We start from the raw sequence: 23,204 nt of genomic DNA, 5'->3' as shown, positions 1-23,204 counted from the left end.
CCCTGCAGAGTAGGCTGCTGTTCATCACATTTTGCAGCAGGAAAGCAAAGTAGTCCAAGGTCATCCAGTGAGGATTTGAACTCAGGTCTCTCAGGATCAAATGCCAGAGGCGCTCTTACCCCTGGACTTCCGGGCCAAAGTCCAGAGCCTCCACACCCCTTGGGGCCCCCAAATCCTCTTTAGTCTGTCCCAGGTGGTCAGACAAGCTGTGCAGCTGAGTGTGACTGTGACCTGCACCGGGTAGCCAAGTGGGACCTCTGCTTTAGAGACAGAGGCGGGGGAAGAAAGAATGTGGGGTGGGAATATGTTAAATTGCATGCTGAAATGTTTCTGCTCATGCCTATTTGCATAAATATACCTGTTTTGTATTCTTACATACTTGTGAGTTCAGCTGTTGTTTGTGCCCTCAGGAACCCAAGTGTTTTTTTAAAAAAAAATACAGTGTCATGGGAGGGTGTGGGTATAGTGGGATGATGCTTAACTTGCAGGGGAGGGCTGAGGCTCTAAAGGCCTTTGGGTCCAGGCTCCAAAAATTACCTAGGTGCACCTCTGAATGCTGCACTATCTGACTACACATCCCCTCCCTGTTAGATATGGCCTGCTGGGGAAGCAAGTTTATTTAGGTTGTTTAGATTAGAAGCTTGGGCCTCTCTTGTTTAGTTCTTAATGGTTTCAGAGAACCTTTAGCACTGGAAACTTATTTTTGTTTAAAAGTTGGCGAAGGCCACTCTAGGCTTCCTATGGGGCTTAAAAATAATGACCCACAAAAGGGCCTTTTCAGTTGCTGCCCCACTTCTTTGGAACTCTCTTCCCCTTCAGATTCGTTTAGCCCCTACCTTACTGATCTTCAAATCTCTATTGAAGACTTGTATTTTTTGCCAGGCTTTTGCCCTGTAGTTTATCTATTTGTTTTTTTGTTAGTCACTTTCATTTTTAATTTAGAATGGAATTTTTTAATGTTGCCTTGTTTGCATGTTTTTGTGCATTGCCTGGAGTCTTCGGAGTGGGCAGTATATTAAAATTTTCAAATAAACACATAAATAAAAAGACAATTTATTAATACTTCTTTCAAAATAATGAGCGTTGCACAGAACAAAAAGATACGTTGAGATGGATGTAGGAAAGGCTATGTGCACAATCCACTGGGAAGTTCTCTTGCACAAGTCCCCCTGAAACTGAGAAACAGCTGCTCAAGAACAGTTCTGATTCAGTGTCAATGTGGCTGGCAGAGAACTTCCCGATGGCTCTTGGACCTCTGCTTAAATGCCTCATTTAAAAGCGTTGATCAAGGGGACCCCGTGAGCTGGAAGCTCTTGGTCTAGCTGCCGGAAGAGCATCGCACACTGGTTTCTTTCTTGGGTTTTGCCCAGGCTGTGGAAGAGCCGGGCCTGGAGGTAGAGCACATCTCGGAGCTGCTGCTTGCAGTCCACTTTGGCAAAATAGGTGTTGGCTTCACTGAGGTTCAGGATGGCAGACTCCAGAGCTGCAAAACAGAAAGCCAAGCTTGTAGGGTTGGGAAAACAAAACGAAACAAAAATAGTTCTCAACTGCCCATTGTTCAAGCCATGTTCAGAGGCTTAGGGTCATTAGAGAGCCCTCCAGTCACACCAAAGGTCTGGCTAAGCCAGCCTTCGACTTCCCACAGTGGTGTTTCCACCACAGGCGGCGTAGGCTGTATTTCTCAAGGGGTTCCAGTACCACCCGGTCACCTGATAGAGCATTCGGTCAGGCAGCTTCAAAGACCAATCCTAGTTTAGGGAGGAGAACATAAATGGCCACCTTTGCTAAGCAAGGACCATCCGGGTTTGCATTGGGATGGCCAACTACATGCGAGTGCTGAGAGACAGATCCCTTAGAGCAGGGATTCTCAACGTTGGGTCCCCAGATGTTACTGGACTTCAACTCCCACAATCCCCAGCCCCAGTGGCCTTTGGTTGGGGATTATGGGAGTTGAAGTCCAATAACATCTGGGGACCCAACGTTGAGAATCCCTGCCTTAGAGGATGGGGCCACAGCTCAATAGAAGAACATCTGCCTGCTTGCTTGCAGAAGGTCCCAGGTTCAATTGCTGGCTGCATCTCCAGGTAGGGCTGGGAGAGACCCCTGCCCCAAACCTTAGAGAGCTGCTGCCAGTGGCCCAGGCCTGCTCAACTTAGGCCCTCCAGCTGTTTTTGGACTACAGTTCCCATAATCCCCAGCCACAGTGGCCAATAGCCGGGCATTATGGGAGGTGTAGGCCAACATCTGCAGGAGGGCCGAAGTTGTGCAGCCTTGTAAGACAATACTGAGCTAGGTGGACCAATGGTCTGACTGGGTAGAAGGCAGCTTCCTCTGAGCCTGAAGCCTTCCGTCTGAGCAACTTGTCTTGGCGAGAAAAAGAATCCCACCAGGCTCTGCTCCTGCTGCCCTCCATGGCATTCTTGCCTTGGGAATCCAACTTCCTATTTGCCATAGGTCACACCCTCGGTTTCTAGCCTTTCTGGCCTTTGGCTGCGGTGGCTGCTTCTGGAGCTAGACTCTGGCCCACCCCAGATCACACTACTCATCTCTAGACCCATTGGGCGGAGAGCTGGTGCCGCCGAACTGCTCATAGCCCAAGACCAGAACCCTAGCCCTATAGACTTTCCTCTTTAGCCTTCCCTTCTCGTCACGTCTACCCACTTCTCCAAAGCCTTTCCTTGCCATTCCCACCCTGCTCCACCCCCACGACTGATTGGCAAACCTGAGTGGGGATACCATCACTGGGATGGGCCTGGGCAGAACCAAGGACAGCAGTATTGTGCGAGGAGTGGGGGGGGGGAAGAATAGCAGCAAACACCCTACAAAGCCTGAGGCGGGAAGGATGGACCGACTTACCTTCGGCCTTCTTCTGGGGAGGGTAGGAGGCTGCAGAGGCAACCTGGCACTTGGCAACCAAGAACATGGCGGCGCCTTTATCCAGCACTGCCCCGTGAGCCAGGATGGGTTCTATGGCCATGTGCAGAATGCTCAGCGCTTGTTCAGGCATGCCAAGGATTAGCTGGAAGGCAGTCGGGAGCGGGGGGCAAGGAAATCAAACACACAAGCATTATTCTGAATGGTGATGGCCACTAGCATGGATGACTAAGACAAGTTCATGGAGGATGAGACCATCCATGGCTACTAATCTGGTGGTGATAGGCCACCTCCAGCTGCAGAGGCACAATGCCAGTACAGGTAAGCAACAAGGCATGCCCACGGCCTCAGCTCTTGCCTGTGACCTTCCCAGAGGCATCTGGTGGGCCATGGTGTGAAACAGGATACTGGACCCGATAGGTCTTGGGCCTGATCCAGCAGAGCTGTTCTTATGAACGTGTCACCATTCCTACTGCCTTGCCAATGCAATCCTTATCTTGCTTTCTCCTGTGGCAGAGCTACCATACAGCGATGTGACCATAAGGCATGTGAGCGGTGTGTTCAGGTGTGCTCTCACATGGCAAAAGCTGGGATTCACTACACCAGGTTAAGACACCTCTGCAAAGACGGCATGCATCCTGGCACAGATGGGCATGCTGGAATTCCACCAATAGTGGTGGTGGTGTGACGGGCAGTCCCTGTACAAACATCCTGCAAGAGGAAGTTGTAAAACAAGACAAATAAAGTCGCCTTGTGGCAATGTTACTGCAACAGCCAACCAGTGCTGAGAGCAATGACATGTCACAAGTGGAAACTCTACCCAGAGAGTGCCTTTCCTGCGGTTCAGATTGGCATGTTTCTGTTGCATTTCACTCACTCATTCAGAACCAATAATTGAAGCTGGGGTGGCGGAAAAGCCAACAAACCCTTATAGCCAAGCCTCCACTTTGACGGATGTGTGCTCCCATGTTCAAAGGTCCCCTACCAGTGTTCCCTCGAAGGGGTGCGCACGCTCACCAGTTCTTTGATGTCCGCTCAGTTAATTTTAGATCCCGCTCAGGTTGAATCAGGAAGGCCCCATTCTGAATGCAGGTGCACACACACTGCCTTGATACTGCTGCCCAGAACAAAACTCATTCCGCACACAGATGAAAAAAAATGAGAGGGGCTGCTGTCCCCTCCGCCCTCAAAACACCAGCTTTGCTGCTCCTCACACCTGCAACCCCTTCTCGGGCCATCTGATGCCACCTCTCTTCCCCCAAACCCTTGCTTAACACACATCTTTCCCAGGAAGCCTTTGGCACAACCTCTTGGTCCCAACCCCCAACTATAACAAAGCCCAAGTACATGGAACTGAAATAGTGTATTTACCCTAATCAAAGACGAGTCTGAATTTAAGGCAACCCCCTTAAAAAAAGGTGAAATACCGGCATTTACTCAAAAAGGAGCAGGACTCTGAATTTAAGACAACCTCTCAATTTCTAATCAAAACATCTGGAGAGAGAAAAAGCTAGTCTTGGAGTCAGGTAGGTACAGTAAATGCATCTACCTTTCTTCCATGTCCCTCTTGTGTTGACATTTTAGATTGTAAGCCCCTGGGGGCAGGGACCACTCTCTTGTATTTCGCACACTGACACCCCCACCCATCCAATGAGCGGCCACCGTGCAAGCTTGAGCCACAGGTACCTGTGAGAAAGCCAAGTTGAGCACCGTTTCGGAGGCCAGATACTGGAGCCCGTATTCCCGCGCCAGAGCCAGAGCCTGGAGCAGAACGGGCAGAGCGATGGTGTGGCACAGGGACCTCCAGTAGAGCTCAGCGATGGTCAGGAGAACCCTGATTGCAAGAGGGGAAGAGGAAAGTGGTATACATAGAGGGCTTTTCAAAAAAACCCAAAGTATAACCCACAAAGCCTTATGCAGACACTCCATCCCAGCCGACATCTACTCACCATCTCCACTGGGGTAAAAAACAAAAGTGGGTTGAGAGACATCCCTGCAGACAGTTCCTGCTCCCTTGAACGCTCAGACATGGGAAAGCAAGCAGGAGCTGGGCAAGGGAGCCCTGTGGGGCAGAACAAGCCCTGTCCCACTGCTATAGGGTTCCTAGGAGGACACTCATTGGAAAGCATCCTTTCCTCCTTTGGAAAGGAGGTTCGTCTTGGGAGCGACCAGGAGCCCTGCTTCTTACCTAATCACCATCTCAGTGTTTTTTATTTTCTGGCAGTGGGTCAGGAGCTTCTGCAGGAGCCTGTGTGCCTCGGACATTTGGTTCTGTGCTTTAAGGACAATGGCTTTTCTGGAAGACAGAACCCCAAAATCACGAGACTGTGACACAAACACAAAGTCCTAGTCAGGGGCAACCAATTCATACTCCTATCATACATGTGAGAAACAGGGAGAGTGAGAGAGGAGTTATTTGCTCAGGGCCAACCATGACAGAGATTTAATTTAAAAAATAAAAAAAGAAGCAACTGCAGAACTATGGGGAGTCCAAAGCCCTTGCTGATCTACTGGGAACCATCTAGAGATCTCCTAGCACAGGGTTTCTGAACCTTGGGCCGCCAGATGTTGTTGGACTACAACTCCCAGAATCCCCAGACATGGCCTTTGTGGCTGGGGATTCTGGGAGTTGTAGTCCAACAACATCTGGCGGCCCAAGGTTCAGAAACCCTGTGCTAGCAGGTCCCGACCTACCTCTGGGCCACCTCAATATACCGAATTGTACAGTCTTAAAGAGGCAGATTCCTAGCCCTTGGAGAAAAGGTAGGCAACCTTGGCTCTCAAGCGGTTGTTGAACTACAGCTCCCACAATCCCCAGCTATAATGTATTGTGGCTGTCGTGATGGGAGTTGTAGTTCAGCAACAGCTGGAGAGCCCGGAGGGGTTGCCTTGAGCCTGCTGCCTTAGAGCCTGGTGAAACTTCTTGTGCAGGATGGGAAGAGAGCTGGTCTTACAGTGGCAAGCATGACTGTCCCCTTTGTTAAGCAGGGTCCTCCCTGGTTTGCATTTGAATGGGAGATTACATGTGAACACTGTCAGATATCCCTCTGAAAAGAAGAGCATCTGCATGCATGCTTGCATGCAGAAGGTTCCATGTTCCCTTCCTGGAACCTCCAAGGTAGGGCTGAGAGAGACTCCTGCCTGCAGCCCTTGGAGAAGCTGCTGCCAGTCTGTGTAGACCATCCTGAGCTAGATGGGCCAATGGTCTGACTCAGTATCAGGCAGCTTCCTATGTGCATGCAATGACAGGGGGCCAAGGAAACTTTCCAGCCATCCAAGAGGCAAGACTGCACCTAATTATATAGAGAAATGTATGCAAATATACCTTATTTGCATAATGTACCCCCTTTTACTTTATTGTGCACTGTGTGAAGAGAGCTCAGCGAGAACAGGTCTCACGAGTAAAATACAAGGCTTTATCCCACAGGGATTTCAATTCCACATTAATGCTAATCCTGTTCAACGGGACATCAAAAAGAGGTCGTCGTTTCTGCAGCCTTGCGACCGCTTACCTGTAAACCCCCTCCGTGCTATTCAAGGCCGTAATCCCTGCCACAAGCGAATCGGCGACGTGGTACTTGCCATCATTCGTGGCCCTGTCGAACTGGATCTTCTGATCACACAGCATCCACAGCTGCACAGGGGGATTGCAGAATCCGATTTAGCAGGGCAGCATCCTTCAACGCTCATGTTCCATATAGAGGCACCCGGGTAATATTCCGACGTCCAGCTAACTCACCGTCAAGGCGCAATACCTTTATTCAATGCATCGAAGCCACTGAGACCATCTGCAGAGGGCAGCGGTCACAAGAATGCTACTTGGTGGTGGGCCGGAGAGTGGAACGGAGACAGGGCTGGCTCCAGATCCGGAAGGGCCTTCGCCAAAGTGCCCAAATGTTAGGGGGTGGGTTGACCTGGGTGGTTAGGACAGCAGCGCTTCTCTCAGTAGCTGCCGGCTGTCCTGTTTTCCCTCCAACAATGCCCCCAAGCACAGCATCATTCCAGAGCACTGTGGGGAGAAAGAGTGGCAGCTTCCACCTGAAGGCACAGCTGAATCAAGGGCACTTTGGTGGTGTGTGTGTGTGTGTGTGTGTGTGTGTGTGTGTGTGTGTAATAGTGGACACTAGCACATCCAATCCTAGATGGGGGCAGGGGATGTCAGCTGTGGCTCCGGAAGCTGCCCAAGGTTGTCACTTGCTGACACCAAGCCGGGCTGAGAAACACCTGCCCCACAGAGCCCCCATTGCTGCCCCACCTTTCAGGGAAGCAGAGGCAGAAGTCACAGCACGCAGACATCAACCCAGATGTGGAAGCCTACACCCACAGAGGCTGAACAGCGGGCAGCCCGTTTCTGGGGTAAGAACGTGAGAACAGCCCTGCTGGGTCAGGCCCAAGGAGGCCCATCTAGTCCAGCATCCTGTTTCACACAGGGGCCTACCAGGTGACACTGGAAGCCTACAGGCAGGAGTTGAAAGGGGCCTGCCATCTCTCCTGCTGTTGCTCCCCTGCAACTGGTACTCAGCGGCATCCTGCCTTTGAGGCTGGAGGTGGCCTATAGCTCTCCGACTAGTAGCCGTTGATAGACCTCTCCTCCACGAAGTTATCCAAACCCCTCTTCAAGCCTTCCAGGTTGTGGGCTGTCACCACATCTTGTGGCAGAGAATTCCACAAGTTGATTATGTGTGGTGTGGAAAAGTACCTCCATTTGTTGGTCCTAGATTTCCTGGCAATCAGTTTCATGGGGTGACCCCTGGCTCTAGTGTTATGGGAGAGGGAGAAGAATTCCTCTCTATCCACTTTCTCCACACCATGCATGATTTTATAGACCTCTATCGTGTCTCCCCACAGTCAGTTTTTTTCTAAACTAAAGAGCCCCAGGTGTTGTAGTCTTGCCTCGTAAGAAAGGTGCTCTAGGCCCCTGATCATCTTGGTTGCCCTTTTCTGCACCTTTTCCAGTTCTACAATGTCCTTTTTTAGATGTGGTGACCAGAACTGTACGCAGTACTCCAGGTGTGGTCGCACCCTAGTTTTGTATAAGGGCATTAGAATCTTCGCCATTTTATTAGCCTGGCGGCCTCTCCTGGGGACCTGGTGGGGCAGAAACACCAGCAGGAAGCCTTCCTACATCACTGTTCACACAGTGCTTCCAGCAGCAGCCGCTGCCTCCGAAAGAAGCCGAGGGCCTCCAAACCCTGTGGCTGGTGTCATCCACAAGCACTCCCGGAAGTGAAGTAACCAGTGTAAGGTTAGCACAGGTGGTATTAGAAGAGCTTCATAAGCAAGTCACAGACTCGACTCTGCTCCTAAAGAGCCTACAGTCCAAAATTAGATCTGCAAATCCCTTGCGGACCAAAGTGTCTGCTTTTGGAAAGGAGAACAAATGAAAGAACGTGCACGCACACACAGACAGAATAAGTTGCTCTCCGAGCCGACAGGATCGAGCATGATCTACACCGAAAAAGAAAATAATATACAGCCTCACCTGTGCATGCTGACCGTTGGGAGGAAACCTCTCTTTGAGGTGCTTCAGAATTTCGGAGGCAGCTGCAAAATAGCCCTGATGCATAGAAAGAGAGACTGGAGTAAGTGGCCAAGACATGCATATTCATAAGAGATCCTGATGTCTCCAGAAACCTATTAACCAAAAAAGAGAGGAACAATGGCGGGGAAGGGGTGTGTACTACCCACAGGCTCATGAAAGAATGGCCTGGCTGGGCTGAAGTGAAGCCATATTCCTGCCTAGAAGCAGCAACAGAGGGGGAGAAATGGATGGCTAAGCAACTTCTCTGCCCATGTGCCAAGGCCCTGCACATCACTGTTAAGAGACCACTCTGGCCTTAATGAGGAGAAAGAGCAGTTCTGACCGCACTGGAGGAATAATTCAAGGACTCATAACATGAACTGAATGGTTTGGAATGGGGAGGGGCAGGTAGAGCAGGAGGCCTCCATTTAGGTGAAGTAGTCCAGAGCACAAAGAGAGAGGAATAATCATGAGCTGCCCAGGTCATCTAGCCACCAGCCCAGGGCTGGTTGAGACAAGGACTTCTACAGATGTCAGGGGCTGAATGTTCTACCTCAGGCCTGCTCAACTTCGGCCCTCCTGCAGATGTTGGCCTACAACTCCCATAATCCCTGGCTATTGGCCACTGTGGCTGGGGATTATGGGAGTTGTAGTCCAAAAATAGCTGGAGGGCCACAGTTGAGCAGGCCTGTTCTACCTGATCCAAGATGGAGCCAGTCTGCAGGGCCACCTCCAGCCTCCAAGGCAGGATGCCTCTGAGTACCAGTTGCAGGGGAGTCACAGCAGGAGAGAGGGCCTGCCCTCAACTCCTGCCTGTAGGCTTCCAGCAGCATCTGGTGGGCCACTGTGAGAAACAGGATGCTGGACTAGATGGGCCAAAGGAAAGCATCCAAACTTGTTAGTCAGGACTAAGCACCACGGAAATAAATGAAAAGTTAGCAATGACTAACTTCAGCCCTGTTTGTTTCAACGGGACTTAGCCATGCCATAATCTGGATGGTGCCCCGAATGCTGTCCCAGAGGAAGAGCAGCCTTCCTCAAGCAACAAGCCAGAAACAGCCTCAGGTGAGCAGACCCTTGTGCAGAAGCAGAGCAAGCCCCCCTCACCTGTTCTGCATGCAGCTCCGCCAGATGGCACAGCACCACCGCAAAAGACTCCGTGTTGTTCTGCTGCACGCCCACATTCACCGCCTCCAGGCTGTTCATGCTCAGCAGCATCTGGGCCTGCTGAAGTGCCATGGTGCTAGGGCGAAAGGGAGGTCGGCTTGCCTCATGCAACACGGCACACCCCGGCAAAAACCCCACAGACAGCAGAGTCCTGCTCTTGCCAAGGGATCCTCTTAGATACCCATTTTGGATAGTTCATCCGGCATTGGCCAGATGTTCGGGAATCTTTCTGCCACCATAAGGTCTGGAAACTCTTGTGTGTTTCCCCCCTTTGATTTAAAGCAAAGATTTTCAGGGAGCCAAATTCTGCAGCCAATCCCTTATTCCAGGGTTTCTTAACCTTGGGCCCCCAGATCTAATTTATTTTTACATTTTCTATCCCGCTCTTCCTCCCAGGAGCCCAGAGCGGTGTACTACATACTTGAGTTTCTCTTTCACAACAACCCTGTGGAGTAGGCTAGGCTGAGAGAGAAGTGACTGGCCCAGAGTCACCCAGCTAGTCTCATGGCTGAATGGGGATTTGAACTCAGGTCTCCCGGGTCCTAGTCCGGCAGTCTAGCCACTACACCCCACTGGCTCCCCAGATGTTGTTGGACTACAACTCCCAGAATCCCCAGCCACAAAGGCCACGTCTGCGGATTATGGGAGTTCTAGTCCAACAACATCTGAGGGACCAAGGTTAAGAATCCCTGCCTTATTCTGCAGGTTCCAGGTGGAATCACTGTCCGCATAAAGACCCAACGACAGTGATAAATGCTTAAAAACATTTGATGGAGTACCTGCGGCCATAGAGTCTCCAAATGGCCGTCTTCTGGGCAATGCTGATATCGATGAGTTCAGACAAGCTGTGTTTCCAGTGCAGGAGGTCAGAGTCCTTCAAAGCATCCATTAGCTTGCTGGCAGTCTTCCCTGCAAAAGCTCTTTGCTGAACCAAGGACTGGATTCCGAGGGAAGCTAAATACTGAGAGCGGGTGGGGAGAGAAAGGAAAAGAAGTGGCGTGTTTTCAAAGGAAGCAAAAGTCACTGGGCAGCCAGAGCCAATTTAGTAGGAGCTGCAAAACTGCAATGAGTTCCGGACAGATGCCAAGGGAAGGCGGCCAAGGCAGAGCAGAGAACCCACAGCTCTAGGGGCGAATACCCCACACATGATGAGACCAGGGATGTGCTCACACCTGCTAACTGGGCAAAGAGGCACCTTTTAACACGGTGATTCTCTTGATTGAGCAGGGGGAGAGTGACTGGCCCTATCCGTCCCCAGCACAGGACCTCCAGTGACTGTTGCTGGTGTCTATCTGATGTTTCTTTTTAGATTGTGAGCCCTTTGGGGACAGGGAGCCATCTTCTTTATTTGTTATTTCTTTGTGTAAACCACCCTGAGCCATTTTTGGAAGGGCGGTAAAGAAATAGAACAAACAAACAAGAATAATGTGCACGGAACTGCGTGGGGGGGGAGGCTTGAAGGCGGCGGGAGTGCTGCTTTAAGAGCGGGGGGAGGGTGCACTTAGCCCTCCCCGCCGCTTCCCCCTCGCCGGTATCCATTTTTGTCAAAGTCCATAAGGTGGCAGTGTACCTCTCTGCCGCCCTGATATAACTGGAAGTAACTGACGTGCCTGCACATGCCGGCATGGGCATGTCGCACCCACCTGCGGGCACGTCAGGCGCAGGAGTTGGATACTTCCGGTTATATCTGGACAACGGGGGCAAAAAGGGCAGCAGGGAGGTACGCTGCCACCCCGATGGGCTTTTACAAAAACGGACACCGGTGGGGGGGGGGAAGCGGTGGGAAGGGTAAGTGCACCCTCCCCCGCCCTTGAAGTTGGACACCCCCCGCTGTCGAACCAGCGGTTCTTCGAACCGGTTCGGAGGCCCTTAAAGGGCCTCCGAACCGGTTCTGTGGACATCCCTAGATGAGACGTCACTGATTAGTCAATCAATACTACTACTACCCACAACTCTAGACTGAACTGCAATTAAAGATGGGAGGGGCATACCGGTAATCCAAAATGCACAGCCTTCTTCACCGAGTGCTCCAAGAGGACGCAGCTGTCCGATCTTTTCTGTTCCAGGATGTACAGCCAGCTCTGGTAAGAGAAGAGTTAAAGCAGCGGGTTGGTTGGTTGGTTGAGACATATTAACGTGCAAAGTTGCCTTGCACTTAGTGAAACAATTAAGCCCAGTCTTGTGTACTAGGAGGCAAGGTCCATTATTGACCTTGGCAGAGTCATTTTGTGCTGATTATACTTCTAGGAAAGTTCAAGCACTTAAATATATACATAATAGAATTTGTTTTTATTAATGTACCTACAAAAGGGAAGCAAAACACAGTTTGAAACTGGCCAGATTTCAACTTCAGACATTATTCATTTAGTTGAAAAATGAGCATATATGGTACATTTGAATCACAGTAAATTGGGATCTAAGGAAAGGCCTCCTGCTTTTCTTGAGTATTATGTCATTTGGGGATTATTGAGTGTTAAAAATCTGGTGGAAAACACAGTTAAAAATATGATGATTAATTCAGAATTTCTGCTTGAACAGTTTTAAATTCCCACCAAGCATATTCCGGTGTAAAATGTAATGCATTTGGCTAATTTCAGTGGCAGGATTGTGTATGCAAAATTTGGTATCTGTAAGTCATTGGGAAATATGACTTTCTTTCACACATACAAACTATATAATAGATTCTACCAGGTGACAAGTTTCCAGGATTTCAGGAAGAGAAGGACTTTCCCAATCCTTTTTAACTGGGGAGGCCAGGGATTGAACTGGGGATGTTCTGTGTATGCATATGCTCTACCACTGAGTTACGGCCCATTTTTCTACGCATAGATGAAGTTGCCTTGTACAGAAACTCCATCTAGCCCAGTATTGTCCAGCTTACTGAGAGTGGGTGTCCGAGAGTTCAGGCTTCTGTCACAGCCCTGGTACCCAACATCCGTTACTGGAGATGCCATGGGCTGTACCAGGAACCTTCAAAATGCAAAGCATGCACTCCACTACTGAGAACCTGCTGCATAGTGCTAACAGCTCATATCTTCTCATAGGTATGAAAGCCAAGCCAAGCCATATGACATCCTTTATAATACACAAGTATTATTGTGTATCTTATTTATTTATTTCTCTGTGTAAACCGCCCTGAGCCATTTTTGGAAGGCCAGCATAGAAACCGAACAATTGTTCAGCCAGTGTGGTGTAGTGGTTAGAGTGCTGGACTAAGTCCAGGAAGACCTGAGTTCAAATCCCCAGTCAGCCATGATAATTGCTGGGTGACTCTGGGCCAGTCACTTCTCTCTCAGCCTAACCTACTTCACAGGGTTGTTGTGAGGAGGAACTTAAGTATGTAGTACACTGCTCTGGGCTCCTTGGAGGAAGAGCGGGATATAAAATGTTAATAATAATAATAATAAATTCATTAATTAATAAGTGGCCTTTCAGGAGTGGCACTCCAAGAGCGAGATGTGCATTAAGAATGGATGCTGGAAAACAGCAAGATCAAAGTACCCAGGGGTCCACAGTTTAAGAATCAGCAGTGGTCGATGTTGGGAAAACAAGACTCCCATTATGCAGTGAGCACAAGCATTCCTCTCCACATCACTGGTGCATTTCCCTCGCTTGTTACATCGAGGTCTCTTTCAGTGAGACGGCTTACCTGGCTTCATTAACATTGCCAAGGCGTTTGTCAGAAAAGATTAAAGAAAAATCAGTAGTGTGAACTGTCTTTAATCAATTGCAAAATGGTGGAGAAGGGAGGTTTACAATATATTGTGGAGAGATGGGCTTCAGCAGAACTATGTCTGTAGTTAAGCTATTAGATTCATATTAATTGAGCTATTAGATTTATATTTCACTTTTCAACTATCAGGTCCTCAAATGTTGTAAAATCAGATTTCAATGACTTCTTATGTCTCTCTCTCCTGACCCCAGTTCCTGACACAAACGTTACCTTAACCCTAAAGACCATTTCCTCGCGCAATTTTCAAGCCAATAAGAAATACAGATTAAACCAAAGCTATGATTTTGTGCTCTCACGCTCATCAGAAAAGAAGCCAGCTGGAAGAGCAGGATCCGTTATGAAGACCTGGTGAGCCGATCCTTCTTTTGAAAAACTAGATCAGAACTTGTAATGGGGAGAAACATTAGATCACATTCTAAAAGGCTTTTGTGTGTGCAAAAAACCACCAGGGTTTTCATACAGTAGTCTGCTCTATCCCCAAGCCTTGTGGCAAGTAATGACAGTTCATCTTGGGGCTGGTGGGATGCAGGACTCTGCACTCCAAGGACCAAATAAGCATGTGCACGCACGCACACATGGCAAGTGGCACTCTTGGATAGCATCATCTATGGGTACAGAACTTTCACAAAGAGGACAAAATGCCATCTAAATTCAGCACAAGAGAGATAACAGAGGCAGGGGAAGAAAGTGGAGGCAAGCGGCAACAAGGGAAGTTTGTGCCTTTATTTTTAAAACAGCTCAACTAGGAAGGCTCAACAGTCTTACCAGGCAGTGCTGCAAACAGACATGATCATTGGACTCCTGAGCGATCCGAATGGCTTCTTGCAGGGCTAGTTCGGCCTGCTGGCTACAGGAGGCGACCAAAGAAACAAAGAGAGATTCTTAATGGCAAACTATCCCACGAGTAGCCGTCAAAGGCAGGGTTCAGAAGTCCAGGCACCCAGCATGAACTGGGCCTGGCAGCAACAGGTCTTTCAATTCACTGAGCTACTTACGTCGTGGGGGTGGGGGGGAATGGGGTGGGTGGGGAGCAGTGTTCCCGCTAACAGAAAATCCCAGATGTTCTTGACTACTGAGTACCAGTTTCAGGGGAGTCACAGCAGGAGAGAGGGCATGCCCTCAACTCCTGCTGTAGGCTTCCAGCGGCATCTGGTGGGCCACTGTGCGAAACAGGATGCTGGACTAGATGGGCCTTCCTGGGCCTGATCCAGCAGGGCTGTTCTTATGTTATGAAAGGAGCGGCACGGCAGACCCAGAGAAAGGAAAAAACCACATAATGACATGTCAAGGCAACAATGACACAACTCACTAGTGTCCAAAGCGGCAGTGCAATGCAGCCAGGTTGAGAGCTGCGTATCTCAGACTCCGCCCATAACCTTCGTCGCCGTTGCTTTTGCTTTCAGCACCGGTGAGAATTAAGCGGTCAAAGTAATGGAGGAGGCTGTGGGTAGAGCTGAAGACGTCTTGGACTCGAAGACTGTTTAAGTAGCTCAAGTAGTGCTGGAAAAGGACAACCAATGGGCAATTATTGCAATGGATCGGAATGGCCATATTTGTGTTGTATGCACAGTTTTCATGAACGTTTGCAACAATAAACGGAAAGCTGGCAGCCAAAGGTCTGGCTGGTTCCCTCAAATCAGGGTCCCTTCAGCTTTCCTCACTTCAGTGCCCAACCATTCACACTCCTCTTCTTTGCCTATTCCCCCCTCTCTCTGTTTCCTCTTCCAAGAAGGAAACCTCCCTCTGGCCTCCTCTTATATAGGAACATAGGAAGCTGCCATATACAGAGTCAGACCATAGGTCCATCTAACTCAGGATTGTCTATACTGACTGGCAGCAGCTCTCCAAGGTTTCAGGAAGGAGCCTCTCCCAGCTTTACCTGCAGATGCTGCCAGGGAGTGAACCGGGGACCTTCTGCATGCAAGCAGATGCTCTACCACTGACCTGCAGCCCCAGCCCCCTGAGGGGAATCTCTTGCAGCGTTCAAATGTAGTCACCCATCCAAATGCAAACCTGGCAGACCCTGCTCAGCAAAGGGGACAATTCAAGCTTGCTACCGCAAGACCAGCTCTCCTGGCCCTCTCATTCTTTTGGGTCACTGTTTCTTCCACCCAGCTTCCCTAGTCTCCTCCATTGACTGTGGAGGGTCTCCTTGCCAGGACCCGGTTTCTTCTACACCTCCTTCTCTATACCTTTCTGCCTGTCCTGCCTCTCTGTGACATTACAGCAGCTCAGCTAGAGTTGCCATACGCCCCAGGAATTCCAGGTTTCACCCGGATTTTAAGCATCTTACCCAGATTTGAGCTTTCATTAAAAAAAAAAAAAAAAGCTAAGTTCTAGACCTTGTAGAAGCTGAGTTATAGAGCAAAGCGTGCAGTCACTATTCTGCTCAGAAATTATTTTCAAGCCAATTTACATAAACTGCAAATTAAGCACCCGGATTTGGACAGCCAGAATAAGGCAACCCTAAGCTCAGCCAATGACATCTCAAGAGCCTTCTGGCTGCCCTCTCTCTCTGACATTAGGGCAGGTCTGCCCTCGACAGCCAAAAACTTAAAGACCACTTCTACCACCATCACTGACTGCTTAGGGCATGACAATACAGATTACACAAGCCTGGGTGGGAGCATACAAACCTACCGCTTCGGCAAAATCGGGATTAAATTTTAACAAGTTGTTCAGCTCCTTCTGCAAAGATGCTGGAGACAGAGCTTGTGTCTCGTCGTTTTTCAATAAGGAAGCCTGGAATTGAAATTAAAGCATTGACACTTGAGCAAACAGAGAAAAAGAAGCATGAATTTGTTGGGATTAAACACAAAGCAGGACACTTGATGTTATTATCCGAGCAGCAACAGAATCCTTCTGGGCTGGGAAGAGAGGCACACAATGGAGAGATTTAGTCAATGCCTTGTTATTCTCAAGGGAGAGAGGCTCTTGCTAATTTGATTATGAGAGATGAAAAGCAGGCTTAAGAGATTTAAGGAAGAATGCCATTCAGACACATCTCTCCTAACCCTGCCAATGCAACCAAACCTTGAGCGCTACTTTAGGTGTGCTTTTAGCAACTTGTGTGCCACCAGTGGGACTTCTTTACTTTTTGCCTTTGAACAACAACAAGTTAACCCCTGCTAACTGGGCAAAGAGGCACCTTTGAACATGGTGATTCTCTTTATTGAGCAGGGCATCCACCCCCAGCACAGTACCTCCAGTGACTGTTGCTGGAGTCTATCTTATGTTTCTTTTTGACTGTGAGCCCTGGGGACAGGGATCTATCTTATCTATTTATTATTTCTCTGTGTAAACCACCCTGAGCCATTTTGGGAATGGCGGTATAGAAATAAAATTTATTTTTTATTAATTATTATTATAAATAACTCCCCCACCTCCTGGCCACTACCTCCAAATTTCACCCCTGAAAACTGACAAAAGGTTCAGCTCCCTGGCCCACAGTTTCAAGGTAAAAAGTTTCACCCCTAATCATTAAAACAAGAACGTGGGAGATCAACACATGTCCTATATCTATCTATAGAGTGATGATATAAATATAAGTGTTACTCCTCCCCAGCTCGGCACACAATTCACACACCTGTTGAGAAAGGAAGTATTCCGCTTGCTTCTGTGAAAGTGGCCCATTGCAGGATATTTCTTCCTCCCTTCAATCAAAGAAAAACTCAATGAGATGTCTTAAACTCTCCAAACATGCCAAGGATTCCTAAACCACCTTTCTGTCATGGCAACCCAAGCCGTTGAAATGGTTCTCAGTAACACTTTATGGAACATACATGATGAAGTGGCAGAGAGACCAAGAGGTAGCAGGAAGCTCCCCAATTCATATTTCACCTTTGCTCATAAGGATCTAGGCTACTCATGCAGGAGAACGGAGAAGCAGGATAGGTGGAATCTCTGGACTGCAAGTGTAGGACCGTGTTCTGGAATGCTCTGGTAGATGCAACGTTCCAGGCAGGCAGGAAGTCAGCACAGCAAGTCAGCTGCTCTCTCTCTCTCTTCCTGATATGCTACTTCCCCATATTTATTTATCTGGTTTATATACTACCCTTCCAAAAATGGCTCAGGGCGGTATTTTGTATATGTAGGCAGTTTTTTGTATACAGGAAGCACCACGTTCAGAGTCAAGCTAGACATTACTTTACACACCCGACTGGAAGTTGAAGAGTATGGTTTTTATTTAGTAAATAGCCTGATGAACCCCCTTGTGGATTGGGACCATAGCTTATGGGGGGTGGCTAACTCTGCTCCCGACATGGTTCCAGTTTGGACTGGGACTTCCTACAGCTATTTAAGTAGTTGGGGGTGGGGACTCCCATTTATTTATTTAACTATCATGTTTCTATACTACCCAAAACTTGCATCTCTGGGTGGTTTCCAATTAAAATCATTTAACACATTAAATCAAACAATTAAAATCATTTAAACCTCAACATTAAAAATATTAAAACTATACATCTAATTAAAGGCCTGGGCGCATAAATATGCCTTCAGTGCCTTTTTAAAAGTTGCCAGAGATGGGAAGGCTCTTATTTCAACAGGGAGTGCATTCGGAGTCATTTTTAGAAGGGCAGTATAAAAATCAAATCAAATCAAATCAATCAATAATTCCACCGGCACCAAAGAAAAGATAAGGGGTGTGGTGGTGGTGGTGGGCTGTAGCTGGATTTCCCAGTAGGTCACCTGGCCCAGCTCTCCTAATCAATACAGCATGATAGCGAAACGAGTTGCCAACCAGGAATGTAAGGTGAGGCTGTACTGACCTGCTCCCCCCACATCCTAAACATTCATTATCTGGCAGAAAAATTCTTGGGAACAGATCAGTCTAAACATTCCATAAACAGTCAACCTGGAGGGGTGGGGGGAATTACCTCCCTAAATCTGAACTCCAAGATACCAAACACGAAGAAGTACAAGGACTTCAGTTGAACTGGGCTACAGACCAGGCTTGTAAAGGTCTCTATCAAATGACAGGGGGGGAAATAATCTCTCTCTCTCACTCACACTCACACACACAAAGAATGTTAAAGCAACCTGAGAAGTCCATCCAGTTCTTCTCTCTCCATTTTCCCTTCCAGTTCCTCACACTGGGTCAGCTCCATCTCTGATTCGTCACCTCCACTTTTCTTCTCATCATTCTGGAAATACTGCTGAAGAGCTGTGTAGAGCTTGTACACTTGACTGAAGGAGAGCTTGTTGTAGGCCAGGATCATGTGGCGCAGAAACAAACCTACAAAAAGAGTAAGCAGTCAGTTTATTTTAACATATACCCTGCCTTGTCTCGTCAGTTTGGAGAAGCTTCAAACATTATGATGTTCCTACTTCCCTCTAATTAGCCACTTAATGGTGCAGCGGGGAAATGGCTTGTCTACCAAGCCAGAGATTGCCAGTTCAAATCCCCGATGGTATGTTTCCCAGACTATGGGAAACACCTATATTGGGCAGCAGTGATATAGGAAGATGCTGAAACGCATCATCTCATACTGTGCGGGAGGAGGCAATGGTCAACCCCTCCTGTATTCTACCAAAGACAACCACAGGGCTTTGTGGTCACCAGGAGTCGACCCCAACTCGATGGCACACTTTACTTTACTTCCACTGTTCCCTCTACGCCGTGTGCAAGTGCGCATGTTCACAAGTTTTCTGATGTACACTCAGTTAATTTTAGATCCTGCTCAGGTTGAATCAAGAAGGCTTCACTCTGAATGCATGTGCGCACGCAGTGCCTTGATACTGCTGCCCAGAGCAAAACTTATTCCGCACAGAGATGGAAAAAAAATAGAGGAACCACTGCTTACTTCCCTCTTACCTTGCAATACTGATCAGCACCACTGAGGGGTGCCATTCCCTACAGCCAAGGCTCTGGGTACTCTATGCTAACAACATTAAAATCACATGTCCATACAGCAGTTAGGACTTTGAGTCTAGAACATACCTAAAGATTCCCCTTCAGTGGCATGAAACAGAGAAATATCACTAGCATGGGCAAACTGTTCTTCAGGGAAACCTCTTACCACTCACTAACTGAGAAACTCCCAACCAGTCAATAAACCTCAGGCTTCCTCAGAAGACAATTTGAAAAATACCAATTTAGGGAGAAGGGTGTTCCACAATTTCAGGGCAGCCACTTAGAATGTAAAACTTTCTGTGCAGAGCCTTCTAAAGTATGAAGAAGCCCTAACTTATACTGATGGGATGGGAAGGAATAGTAGATTTGAATTCTACTTCCTGGCTCAACTGAGATATGGTAGGTCAGAGAAGAGATCATAACACATGACCAGGAGTCTTCTAGTGAGCAATGCTGAGCACTGTGGATCTATGATTGTGTTGGTCACTCCTATAAGGATATGAAGTATTTCTCCAAGGAGGACATAGGTGCTTAGAAAGCTGTTTTACACCAAGTCAGACTATTGGTCAGTACTGTCTACACCAGGGATTCTCAACGTTGGATCCCCAGATGTTATTGGACTTCAACTCCCATAATCCCCAGCCCCAGTGGCCTTGGTCAGGGATTCTGGAAGTCCAATAACATCTGGGGATCCAATGTTGAGAATCCCTGATCTACACTGACTGACAGCAGATCTCCAAGGTTTCAGACAGGAGCCTTTTCCAGCCCTCTCTGGAGATACCAGTGATTGAAACTGGAAAATTTTGCATGCAAAGTAGATGCTCTACCACTGAACTGTGGCCCCATTTCCAAAAGACACAAAGCATCTCTCTAAGCTTCTTCATAAATAAATGGCACAGTACCTACTACACTTGTTTTGTGAACTTCAGGTTCGGTTCCATTGAACGCCTCCGAAAGATCATCAAAGAATTGTTCCATATCTTTCAGTTCCCCTTCTGCCATGAGCTTTATGCTATAAATGAAAACAACAGATAAAACTGCCTTATAGCAGTTCAGACCACCAAGTCCAACTTGCCCATTACTGTCTACTCCAAATGGCAGCATGTCCCCATGGGCTGAGACAGAGGTTTTTCCTCTTTGCAACAAGGGGCACTGCCATATCCCAGTGATCCAGTCAGAAAGAACAGATGAATATACCTTATTTGCACAGAACTTGCTAAATGAGGGCAGCATTCTTCAATAGCTTTAATCAGTCGAGACAGTGTCATATCAGGCCCCTAAATGAAACAGTTGGAAATGCAAACAATCATCATAGATGCTTTTTTGTTCTGCAAGGCTTTTAACTGATCTGGTTTTAGTTTGTTTTCATATCTGCTGCTTTCTTCTGCATTCTTTTTCCCCTTTCTGCTTTAACTTTAGGAAAGTTGTTTTATTGTATACTCATTTTTATTGGATTGTAAGCCACTTGATGACACATTCTGTGCAGTGGGAACTAGGTTTTTGTGCAGTTGGGAATATGAGCGGGTTAATAAGGAACAGAGCTGTAGAAATAGATGAGAGAAGAAAATATCTCAATCCTTAACTATAGTTTGGGAAGAAAAATAATCTCATCCATTCTTTGCAAGACACCTTTCTTTTCCTTCCTTCTCTTATTTTCCTACCCTTCCTTCCCTCCTCCCCCTCTGTCTCTTTAGCTCTCTATTCATTCTTTCTCCCCACCCCACTTTTCTCTGTAATGTTCAAGTCCCCATTCAGCCATGAGACTTGCTGGGTGACTCCGGGCCAGTCACTTCTGTCTCAGCCTAACCTACTTCAAAGGGTTGTTGGGAGGAGAAACTTAACTATGTACACCACTCTGGGCTCATTGGAGGCAGAGTAGAATACAAATGTAAATGAAATAAATAAATAAATAAAAATTTTAAAAGTTTGGGAGAGGCTCACAGATTGGGGAACTGCTTCTTGTGCAGTTGCCGGGGAAGCTTGGTTTGAATGGCAGAGTAGATTACAGTGACAAATGGCTTCCAGCCATGTGCACTGGAAACTGGACTGGCCCCGACACCACCTAGAGTCCTCTTTCCCCACCGCCCTCCCCGGCCCCTGCTCGACCTGCAGCAGCGGTAGCAGGAGGCGGTTGAGCCGCCGCCTCTCTAGCAGGCTGAGATGCGGTCCAGCCCGACTTAGCTCTCCAATCAGCACCAGCAGCGCCATCTTGTACGGCGTAACCCAGTCCTTGATACCGAAGACATTGGCGTGCACCACCCCGTTGGTCATCATGGGGTTGAAATACAAGCTCTCGTGGACGCTGGCCATGACAGCGGCCGCCTTCTCCTCGCTCCAGCACTGCAGCAGGCTAGAGAACCCGAGGGGATGGGGAACAGCTGCTGGAGATGCACACCCTAAGCCGCCATTGGCCCTCAAAGAAACAACCAATTGCAAAAGCAGGAGAGTCCCCGTGACCTCTCGTCCTAAGCCAATCAGGGTGCAGCTGCGGTACAGCGCGCTTTTAAGTTGGGATGGAAACTTCAATCCCCGGTCTAAGGGTTCCGTTCTGCTATGACTGTGGGACAAGAAAAAGCAGGATGTGAGTGAGTGAGTGTGAGGGGTAAAGAAAAAGTCTGCCTGGTTCCGAGCAGGAAAGGGACGGGGTCGGGTCGGGCTGGGCGACTACGTGCAAAATCTGAGGAGAGGAGCAAGACATCTGAGGTGTGGCGTTAAGGAGGGTACCCTGTGAATGGTTGCAATCCTATATAAACTTACCCCACGGGACGCAGTGGTATTTACTACTTGTATTATTATTTTATTATCGCATAATAATGGATCTACAACAGTACTTCTCTTCAGACCTTTTTATTGCATAAATTAAAAGGAAAAAAGTTGCAACAAAGAACATATATTTTGACGTGCATATGTCAGCTTCAGTGTTGCACTGTTTAAAATCCACACAGATCCAAAACTCTCTCCAGTTTAATCAAGCACCTGATTAGCACATAAGGGGGTGGGGAGGCAAAGATTTATGACTCACAGCTATGCCAGTTTAATGCTGACTCTGAGAGAAAGAACAAGAAAGGGAGGGTATAAAACAAAATACTGCTTGCAACCTTTATTTTATTTATTTATTTAATGTGTTTTTATACTGCTTCAAACCAGTGTCTCAGGGTGGTTCACAATAATAAAAGACAAATAAATAAAACATTAAAATCAATTAAAACTCCAAAAAGCTGCCTAAAACTTTAACAGCCATTTAAAACTTTAATGGCCTATGTACTTTAAGATTTCTTTCAGCTCTTCAGGCCATAACTTATCTAAATAGAATGCTTCCCTTATCGTTCTTTTAAATGTGTAATGTTCAGACTCTAAAATGCTTACTTTGAGAGGCATTGTTATTCCATTGTGCTTATTTTTCATACGTCATACCCATGGTTTTCCCTGTTTATATATTTAGAATCTGCTAGATGTACTTTAAATCTGGTGACCAGATGTCTTCCTGTTTCCCTAATAAACAATACAAATGCATTAGTACTTCCTTCCTTCCTACTCTCATTTTGGCATTTAAAAAAAAACAAATTGGACTAGGAACATAGGAAGCTGCCATATACTGAGTCAGACCATTGGTCTATCTAGTTCAGTATTGTCTTCACAGATTGGCAATGGCTTCTCCAAGGTTGTAGGCAGGAATCTCTCTCAGCCCTATCTTGGAGATGCCAGGGAGGGAACTTGGAACCTCAGATGCTCTTCCCAGAGCGGGTAGACCCCTTAAGAATATCTCACAGTGCTCACACTTCTAGTCTCCCATTCAAAGCAACCAGTGTGCACCCTGCTTAGCTAAGGGGACAAGTCATGCTTGCTACCACAAGACTAGTTCTCTTCTCCCTTAGGCTAGTTATTATACCTATTATTTCCTAATGATGATAATGAGTTTGAGAAGATATTGAATTTGTTTTATTCCATAATGTATTCACTAATTGTTTGTGGCTATAGTCTGTTCTGGACTAGGATCTCACAGTTTTGATAGCATGCACTGGATTTTGAAAGTATCCTATGTGGGTTTCTATAGG

At 47.6% G+C, this 23,204-nt stretch overlaps 1 protein-coding gene across 2 annotated transcripts; it reads right to left on the bottom strand.

Moving 5' to 3' along the window:
* Positions 1-1,037: 1,037 nt before the first annotated feature.
* On the bottom strand, positions 1,038-21,567 carry ANAPC5 (anaphase promoting complex subunit 5). Of its 2 annotated transcripts, none has more exons than XM_053280382.1 (17): positions 21,256-21,567; positions 20,347-20,426; positions 20,052-20,161; positions 18,336-18,531; positions 16,882-16,948; positions 15,936-16,037; positions 14,605-14,795; positions 14,061-14,142; positions 11,554-11,643; positions 10,342-10,523; positions 9,503-9,638; positions 8,357-8,431; positions 6,387-6,508; positions 5,063-5,170; positions 4,561-4,708; positions 2,857-3,019; positions 1,038-1,483 (listed from the first exon to the last, which is right to left on the bottom strand). In XM_053280382.1, exons 1-17 carry the CDS (start codon positions 21,457-21,459, stop codon positions 1,269-1,271), a joined length of 2,271 nt encoding a protein of 756 aa, XP_053136357.1. In that variant the 5' UTR covers positions 21,460-21,567; the 3' UTR covers positions 1,038-1,268. The 2 variants fall into 2 exon arrangements, with proteins under 2 accessions (XP_053136357.1, XP_053136359.1); XM_053280384.1 differs by lacking the exon at positions 21,256-21,567 and adding an exon at positions 21,091-21,154.
* Positions 21,568-23,204: the final 1,637 nt, after the last annotated feature.

This window comes from Hemicordylus capensis, chromosome 15, assembly GCF_027244095.1.
Source record: "Hemicordylus capensis ecotype Gifberg chromosome 15, rHemCap1.1.pri, whole genome shotgun sequence".
Taxonomy (NCBI): Eukaryota; Metazoa; Chordata; class Lepidosauria; order Squamata; family Cordylidae; genus Hemicordylus; species Hemicordylus capensis.
This window is presented reverse-complemented; position numbering and strand designations above follow the sequence as displayed.

Coding starts and splice junctions, on each gene's coding strand:
- ANAPC5 (XM_053280382.1), bottom strand. CDS start 21,459: ATGGCCAGCGTCCACGAGAGCTTGTATTTCAACCCCATGATGACCAAC. Junction 8,432..9,502: donor CGGAGCTGCATGCAGAACAG/GTGAGGGGGGCT, acceptor TCTATGCATCAG/GGCTATTTTGCAGCTGCCTC. Junction 6,509..8,356: donor CCAACGGTCAGCATGCACAG/GTGAGGCTGTAT, acceptor CCCCCTGTGCAG/CTGTGGATGCTGTGTGATCA.